Source organism: Lygodium microphyllum, chromosome 19 (assembly GCF_053477565.2).
Source record: "Lygodium microphyllum isolate KBCC chromosome 19, Lygodium_microphyllum_v1.1.10, whole genome shotgun sequence".
NCBI classification, from domain to species: domain Eukaryota; kingdom Viridiplantae; phylum Streptophyta; class Polypodiopsida; order Schizaeales; family Lygodiaceae; genus Lygodium; species Lygodium microphyllum.
Window position 1 is genome coordinate 73680627 of NC_141153.1, and position 9545 is coordinate 73690171.

At 39.9% G+C, this 9545-nt stretch overlaps 1 protein-coding gene and 1 pseudogene across 1 annotated transcript; both read right to left on the reverse strand.

The window, feature by feature from the left end:
- Positions 1–3015: 3015 nt before the first annotated feature.
- On the reverse strand, positions 3016–3531 carry LOC148020035 (uncharacterized). Its single transcript, XM_087699643.1, has one exon. It carries the CDS (start codon positions 3529–3531, stop codon positions 3016–3018), a length of 516 nt encoding a protein of 171 aa, XP_087555769.1.
- Positions 3532–7900: 4369 nt separating this feature from the next.
- On the reverse strand, positions 7901–8815 carry LOC148020036 (short-chain dehydrogenase/reductase 2-like; annotated as a pseudogene).
- Between the last annotated feature and the right edge of the window lie 730 nt (positions 8816–9545).

Below are 9545 nucleotides of genomic sequence, written 5' to 3' on the forward strand. Positions count from 1 at the left end.
ATTGGAAGTATTGTTCTTATGATGGTGCCAAGGCCCTTATCTTCAAACAATGGCACTAAGAGAGATTATATGTGCATAAGAGGATTACATGTGAATATGTACAAATGTGCATGCACGTGTGATAGTCGATGAGAATAAATATAAGAGGGAAAAGGTGCCCCAAAATTTGTACTAAATTATCCTCAACATAAAAAGCTACTTCATGACAATCTTGGGAGGTAATAATTCCCTACTTGAAACCTTGAAAATATAAACTTATATTTTATGATCTTTAATTCCCTTACATCTGCATTGGATGAACTATAAGGTTACATTCAAACATAGAGTTTACTCTATTATAGGACCCTTAGAAGGCATGTGATAGTCGATTAGAATGGAGATAAGAGAGGAAAGATGCCTCAAAATCAATACTAAATTATCATCAACATAAAAGCCTACTTCACGAAAATCTTAGAAGATACGTAATTCCCTACTAGAAACCTTGAAAATATAAACTTATGTTTCATGATCTAGGTCAATTCCCTCACATCGACATTGGATAAACTATACCATTACATTCCAAGGTAGAGTTAACTCTATTATGGGACCCTTAAATCCTAGGGGAGGGGGTGTCCACCTTATAGAACATGTAAGATACCACGTGAGTTCAAAGAAATGGTATTATATTTAATAAAATTTTCAAGATTATATTTACAAAATAGGTTTTCTAATTATAATTTTTAAAAAATTCATAAGTTTAATAAAGTAAAATGGATCATTTTAAGGCCTTATAGCATGTAAAGAAAGGGTATTTCTTAATATCCTTTGAATGCGCGCTATATAGATATTTTCTTGTAGGTTGGCTCCCCGAGCCTTAAATAAACTACAAAGTTACATTCAAACATAGAGTTGACTCTATTATTGGACCCTTTTGAAGGTTTACTTACTTTAAACATATAAAGTTGGTTTTATGACAAAAAAATTGTAAGCTATTTGGTAACAATCTTGAACACTACTCTAACTCCAATATGAACTTACATTTCACAATTCACGTTTGACTCCATTGACTCCACAATAGAGATAATAATCAACTTTGAAATAGAAGTCTTAGGAAACTAACCCTCATGTTACAATTTATTTAGGAACATCTAGTTTTAGACTTAGTGTTGCAAGTAGTAGAGACTCATATAATAGGTGACGAGAGACTTAATGTCCTAGTACCACATGCTGCTATGCTAGCTTTAACTATGAAAATATCCTAAAACACTTAGGGTGTGCCTTTACTCAAATAATTGAATTTGGGGGAGGTTGGAAGGAGCCAAGAGATGTACAATATGCTCTTCCACTAGATTTATGTATGGAAACACCCTAGAACTCTTGGGGGAGCCTTCAATCAAAGAACTGACCATGGGGTAGATCAAAAGAATGAGACAAGAGAGCGAGCCATACAACAATGTCTGCACTCGTTGTTGTGGACAAGTGGACTTGGTTATTGTTTAAGTCCGTTTTTACATACCCTGGATGCACGCAATTCAGATAGATCTTGGAATGATTCTCCTCTAATTCTCTTGCCAAAACACGTGTGTATGTGTTCAAGGCAACCTTGGACACACTATATGGTGTATACATCTTAGGCCAACCACTGGTATCTAATTGGCCAGCTTTCACATCTTACAAGAAGCGATCCAAAAATATGTATATTTTCTCCTCTGTAACTTGGATGTGGTCAGCCATATCTTGTCGTAAAGATTCATCGAGGAACTACATATGCGCATGTATGAATGAGAGATTTAACATGGTGAAACACTTTTACTACAACAGAAACGAGGCATAGACGCGCATGTTAGACGCGCAAAGTCGGGCGCGTCTATCACAGCGTCTATAAGTGCGTGTAAACGTGCGTGTAAATAGACGCGCATTTTGCATCTATATATCCGTGCAAATAGACGCTAATATAGACGCGCCAACAGACGCACAATTATTTAACCACCTAAAATTAGCAATTCACATAATTAAAAAACTAAAGTTAATAATTATTTAACCACCTGAAATTGATTCTTGAGCATGCACATGTGCGCATGATAAAAACCATAGAATTAAGAATACACATTGAATCATTGAATTAAAAAAATAGAGTTAATAATTACTTTTTCATTGCTCTCTAATGAATGGCAGTTCCTCCAGTTGACAAGCCTGATATAAGTAATTAGCGACAAGCGACAGAAACCTTACAATTAGTAGCAAGCATTGCAATATGCATCTCGTAATTTCTCTACGTACTTGAAGATTATAAAATATACTTCCTTTTTATTATGGAAAATTCAGTTTAGCTTTAAAATTGACTATTGATTCTTGAGTATGCACGTGTGCGCATGATAAAAACCATAGAATTAGGAATACACATTGAATCAATAAGCAAATTATCTCATCGCTCTCTCTTTTTCTCTCTCCTCTCTCTCTCTCTCATTTCCTTTTCTCTCTCCTCTCCCTCTCATTCCTCTCCCTCCCTCTCTCTTTTTCTCTCTCCTCTCTCTCTCATTCCTCTCCCTCCCTTGCCCTCTCTCATTCCTTTTTCTCTCTCTTCTCCCTCTCTCATTTCCTTTTCTCTCTCCTCTCCCTCTCATTCCTCTCCTTCCCTCTCTCTTTTTTCTCTCTCCTCTCTCTCTCTCTCATTCGTCTCCCTTTCTTGCCCTCTCTCATTCCTTTTTCTCTCTCCTCTCCCTCTCTCATTGGCATGGGAGGTTGGAATACACAAGGAGGGAGGTTGGAATACACAAGGCTTACAATGCAAAGTCAGAACACTATAGGGTAGAGGAGTCTGTAAAAAGACAGCTATCAATCAGGTGACACTTTTTGGATACTGGCATGGGCTAACAATATAAGCAACTTGGACCAAGACCATTTCACAAGTGAGCTATTGCCTTATTAATGTTAAGTATCACTTTATTGGCTCCTTTATCCTAAATATACTAAAGAAATCTGGACAACCAGACTGGCATTAGGTCCAAGCATAATTATTAAAATGCAGATCATTCATTAGTTTTGAAGCCACAATAAGGTCGCATCTAACGCTGCAGCATCAGCCTCAGATTTTTGCAAATCCTCACCCACCAGCAAATCAATAGTGGCTCCGCCCACATCAACCACAACAAACTTTTCTCCTTCTCTGATGGATAGGAATCTAGCATTTTGGAGACAATGCAAAGATGCAGCCTCTGGCTCCAGAACTACTCTTAATAGATGAGGGCTAGCATCCTCTAAGCATGTTCTGCTTGACACTCCCTTGACCATACCAGCTTCTTGAGCACATTTCCTCATCTTTTGCTTGGCAGCTTCTGCCCATATTGCTGGCGCGGAAAGACACCATTGAATATCCTTCATCATCAATTGCCCACCATACCTGTCCCTCAGGTAATGCAAGATAAATTGTGATACTTTCTTGAGGTAGTCGACGATGAGAGACTCAATTGAAAGGCCTTGAGGAAGAGCCTTCGATTTGGATTGACCTTTGTAAGGAGCTTGTTCTGCTAGATATAACTTGAAACCACTCATGAAAGTACTTCCGCAAGGAAGCGATTGCGTGCATGCAACAATCATCTTGATGGCAATCTGGTTTGTGTTTTGCAGTAGGGCACAGAGGAGGCCTCATGCTGCAGGGGCCAGTCGCGGTTGATGTCGTGCATAGATGTGGATGTCATGCAGGGGCCATACCCTCTCTTGCTCTATTTGCCTATTATGTTTAACATCTTATCTCTTTTTCTCTCTCCTCTCATTCTCTCTTTTTTTCTCTCTCCTCTTCCTCTCTCATTTCCTTTGGCTCTCTTCCTCTCCTCTCATTTCTTCTCCCTCCCTCCCTCTCTCTCTCTCATTTCCCTATTATGTTTTCTTCACTGCCCCTCTCCCTCTCTCATTCCGCATCTATTTCCGCGTCTATGTTCGCGTCTATACTCGTGTCTATTTGAACAATAGACGCGCATATACATGCAAAAATAGACGCACACGTCAAAATTTAAATCATACTTAAATCATTTCTTTTCAAACTACGCCTTTCCTTTCCTGCGTTTTTTACGGTTCTGAAGCTTGAGTTTAGCCGACATGCAGTCTCTTCATGCCTCATCTCCTCATGACTCACCTCTTCTTTCATTTCAAACACACAAGAAGGGAAAAAGGAAAGCCAAGGAGAGGAAGAAAGAGAGAAGAAGAGAGAGGAGAACAAGAAGAAGCAGCAAGCAAGCAAGCAAGCAAGCAAGCATCAAGGAAGGGTAACTTACCAAGGAGAGGAAGAAGGAGAAGGAAGAAGCGCCACCACCCGCCATGCCAAACACCCAAGGTGAGTCTCTCTCTCTTTCTCTCTCTCTCTCTCTCTCTCTTCCTCTCTCTGCTTTGTCTGTGTATTTAGGATTTGTGATTCCATTATGTATTGCATTTTGTAAATCATCAATGGCGGTCGTCGGCCTAAAATCAGCCGACCGAGCGCGTCTGATAGCGCGTCTACATCTCAGTGTAGACGCAGATATAGACACGAAAAATGTTTCTCTGAGGGTGCATCTTAGAGCATGTGTGCTGGCGCGTGTGCTCTGCAGTGTACACACGATGATACACGCACTGCACAGAAGGTTAACCTGCAGTCTACACGCGATTATACATGCGCATTGACCTGGAATGCGCATCTGATAGCGCGTCTGTGCTACATCTTAGATGTGCTGGACAGAAGGTTCACTCTGGAGCGCGTCTGAGGGCGCGTCTAACCTGCAATTTAGACGCGGGGATACATGCACCAGGTCTCCCAATTCTGATAGTAAACAATATATTTTTGCAATGATGAATGTGACCAATCCCATGTTTGTGTTTATCGGTTTTCTTGTTTAAGACAAGCATTAGCACTTAAGTGTTATGCTCAATGTCTAAAGAAAGCTCTTTGAAAATGTAGGTAATATATGATTTTTTGTATGCAAATAAATTTGTCTTTTTCCTGTGTTTTTTTTGCAGATGTCGTATCCTGGTTCATCTAGCAATGACCCGGATGTGGATCGCATGAATGATACATTGGCCTCCTTTGGCAGCGGGGTCAATGCATTTTTTGGAGGTTTTCCTACTAGGGAAGACTTTATGGGAGAGATGACCAGACACCTTGGCCGCTCTCCCACAGCGGACGAGGTGTTCAGTGTCATGTCTGGGACGCCTATGACGTCTTTGCCTGGCACTACTTCCCAAACTCCACATGCAGGTACTCCACGTGCTCCACATGCATCGGCTGAAGCACAAGCATCTGCAGAAGCACGTGCATTTGCAGAAGCTCGTGTGTCCAGCGAGGCAGAGGGTAGTCGACAGAGAGGGAGGAGGGAGAGTTGAGGGGGAGGACGAGGCTTGTGTGGGGGTTGCCTAGGAGGTGGCGAGAGATCACCCTCACCAGTAGATCACGTAGAGGAGGTTGTACGCTAGTACTATAGAGTTACAGATGCTGGTGGCATCTTTCATGATGATGAGGGAAGGGATGTAATGGCGTACATGAGGAGCGTCGTGCATGCGACGTATAAAGATTGTTTCATTGCCTTCAAAAATCAGAAAAGCGGCTTGTGGCAGGAGGTGTTGAGGGCAGTCCATAGGAGGTACCCAAATCATGAGGGTCAACAATTCTCGGATGATTGGGGACGTACAAAAGTGAGGGATATGCTTCACAACAAAAGATCCCACCTCATGACACGGGCCAGGACTCACTGCGGAGGCTGGAGGAGGGGCGTGGAGCCTATAGCCAACCACCTATGTGCCACCACATAGAGTGGAAGAAAGCCAAGAAGAAAGCAGCAGAGAAAGTGAAGAGTCGCCAACACGTAGAGGCGCGACGGATCCAAATGGAAATAATGGGATCGTTGGATTACGGATCGGGCGGCAGAGAGTCGTGGGAGGCAGAGTTTGTAAGTATATTTTGATTTCTAGTTTTTTTAAATTTATATTTCTTTCAATTCTTTATATATTTTAGTCTAATATATTGTGACTCATAATTGTTTGTATATCTCTAAATGTTTTGCAGACTACCATCGTTGGTAGGACACCTACTCCTAGAGAGGTAGGTTACCATCGAGGCCATAACCGCGCAGCGACATGGCTTCACTTTTATGAGGAGGGTCTCATCACTGAGGACCAATACAACCGGGCCATGAGGATTCGACAGCCAGAGGAGGTATGTTTTTCTTACTTTCCTATTAAAAGTATAGCTAATTATAACTTTTTCTCTACCTTGTCTATGTAAGCAACCCTGATCTTTTGTGTGTGTAGGTGAACCCGGATGTGGAGCATAGCGAGGAGGGGGATAGCGACACTAGTAGCCATGGTGGTACTAGCGAAGATGTTTCCTCTTCAGATTCGTAAAGGAGCACCATACCTCCTCATGAGGCCTTCTTTTCTTGTATATGTATGATATCTCTTTGAGCCTACTGCTTGCGGCCACGCTTTAAGTCGCAAGCACTTAAACTTTCCTTGTAAATGCTTTTGATATATAATGAATACATGGACTTTTATTTTCAATTCTCGTGCCCGTAAGATACATTGTCTTTTTCCCAAATACACAATCTGATGTATGGGAGGGGAAAAAAAAAACCAGAGAGCATGTGGTTGCAAAAAAACCAGAGAGCATGTGGTTGCAACCACATGCTCTCTGGTTTTTTTTTTCCAGTTCTGTTTTGCGCGTCTATCCACGCGTCTAAATTGCAGATAATTCGCGTTTATAATGCAGACTACACGCGCTTCATAATTCAAATTTAAAAAAGAAATTAAATATTTTTTTTAAAAAAATGACATTTTTTGTTTTCCGTTCGCGTCTACCAGTGCTTGTAAAAGCGTGTCTACCAGCGTGTCTATATGCGCGTGTATGTGTGCGTCTATTGCGCGTCTATTTGTGCGTGTAAATTCGTTGATACATGTGATTATAGACACGAAATGGTAGACGCGCAAATAGACGAGCGGATAGACGCGCCCGTAAGAATTTCTCTAGATTCAAAAATCGCGTCTAAATGTGCGTCTATGAGGCCTTTTTGTTGTAGTGTTTGCAACATTAACTCCGTTTAATATAATATATCATGATATTCAACCTATGAATGTCACTTGATGCCCAAAAATGCAAAACTTATAGAAAGTATTATTTTTTAATATCTCATCTTCGATGATATTGATCATGTTAAGATTTAAACCCTAAAAGTAATTAACATATCCCTAAAAACATTTCATTGTTGTTTAAAAAAATAGTAATTAATTAGGAGAAATTATAGTACATAAGGCATAGGAACAAGATGTTATCTTTAGTAACATTTGTGCACATAAAATTGTCGGGTGTATTCATGATTTAAAGAAAAAATGATTGATTTGCCTATACGAATGATTGTGTTCATAACCCTTAGACATAAACATATGATTGTAAAGATAATGCTTGTGATATTAGAGGTCAACGTGTGGACCTTGTTTATTCAACTCAAGAAATATTCGATTCTATTTCATAATTAATATGGACATGATTTGTATCCATCACTCCAAAAATCTTTTAATTAAAGCAACACTTCCAAGTGGAACATGGAAGATCATTAGAGCTGGTAAAGCCTCACATTTCAAGTGCATTTAGTTTAAAATGTTGATAAGCATGTATACACAAAAAATAGTCCATATAACGTGAAAGTCTTTAAGGTTAAAATTTTTCTAACAAAGTATCCATGACCTTGTGAATTTTAACATTAAAGGTTTTACCATTGATTGTGATGTACATTTTCTCTTGAGACCATTTGCATCCATGCATGCATCTGTGTGTGTATCCATGGGCACATGTGTAAATTGAAATTTGAAAGCTAAGAGAAACATATAAACCATAATGAAGCTAGTGAGTCACCTTGAGTTGTCCAAGTATGGATTTGACATTGATTATGTGTGCAAAGGGTCACATGATTGGACGTAGCAATACTTTGGTCACTGCTTTCACTCCAAATAGTTGGTATCTAGTATATATTTTGCATCCTTAGAGCTCTTGTCTAGGTAAGCCACCACTGCTATCTACTCATCAACAATTTTTCACAACACAAACATAAGTCTTGCAATATACATAAAATATAGATCATGACAAACCTACATTGTATTGTATGTTCGGGAGTGTTGCTTCAGACTTATAATAAGAATACAAACTTATAATAACAATTATATGCCACAAGGAAAGCTCTTGTTGGTTGCAATCTTGGTTATCCCATTTGAGTCTTGACGTGGGAGATTTAGGAAGCTATGCAAAAGTACACGATATTAAGACCAGGGCAGACGTATGAAAGGTAGGGCTATAGAAGATAAAGCGTGTGACATCTGCACTGTGTAAAACAAAAAAAATTATGTGATGAACATGTATAGATCACATACTGATGATATATGTGATCAATACACAGAGAGGGAGTGAGAGAGTATGCGCTTACAAGGATGTCGAGGCCGCCATAGTTTTCTCTGAGCCAAGAAGCGAGGGCGGAGACGGAGTCGGGCATCCAAAGAGTGGAACACCAGGAGCTTGCTGCTGCTGCTGCTATTCTTGCTGTGTACTTGGTCGAGGAGGCAGGCAATGGCAGCTCACGCTGTGAGCTGTGAGCTGTGAGCACCATAGTCATCAGCTGTGAGCTGTGAGCACCACAGTCATCAGCTGCTGCTGCTGCTGCTGCTCACGCTGTGACGAGCCTTTTGGGCACATCATGCCTGCATGACTAGCGTGATTGCTGCTGGTGGTGAAGTCACTCATGAGGAGCCGCCTGCATATCTCCAGCCCGATCCCTTTGTTCCCTCCGGTCACCACTACCACCCTCCTACTTATACTACCCTCCATCCCCAATCTCAAAATCAATCAATCGACCATTTCACTCGATAATTACACGTCCAGCTCTTGATCATTTTTTACTTATTTTTTTTATTTTTTCTAATTTTCCTATTTGTTAAAAAAAAAAAGAAAATCGCATCAATACCAGCAGCAATAACAAGAAGACATAACAATAATCACAAGACAGGAAATGAGGGGAATTTGGGCCTCCAAAAGGATTTTTAACTTTTCGACTAGCCTAAATAAATACCTAAATAACAAGTCCATCTTGCTATGAATATGGTATTCCCATTAATTTTTTGAATTTTTGTTTGTTATTTAATATTGAAACTAATGCAAGTTTGAAGTTTGTCAATGAGGATTTTTTTTAAAAAGAAAATTCTAAAATATACATTCAAGTTTTGATGACATTTTAAAAACTATAAACCTAACATATGTACATATTCACAATAAAAGTTATGCATTGTACAAGTCATTGTAAACTTTAGTACATTGAGGTCCAATGATCGTTCAAGCAAATGTCATTCTGCTAAGAAACTTTCGATTTCTTTCTTATACTCACTCACTAAATTCGAGCTTCATAGAACTGCAACAGCAGAAGAAATGTGGGTTTGAAGTGTTCAAACTTCATTTGTTTCACTACAACAGAAACGAGGCATAGACGCGCATGTTAGACACACAAAGTCGGGCGGGCTTATCACAGCGTCTATAAGTGCGTGTAAACATGCGTGTAAATAGA

Excerpts from the sequence above, each read along its gene's own strand:
- LOC148020035 (XM_087699643.1), bottom strand. The coding sequence starts at position 3,531 with ATGAGTGGTTTCAAGTTATATCTAGCAGAACAAGCTCCTTACAAAGGT.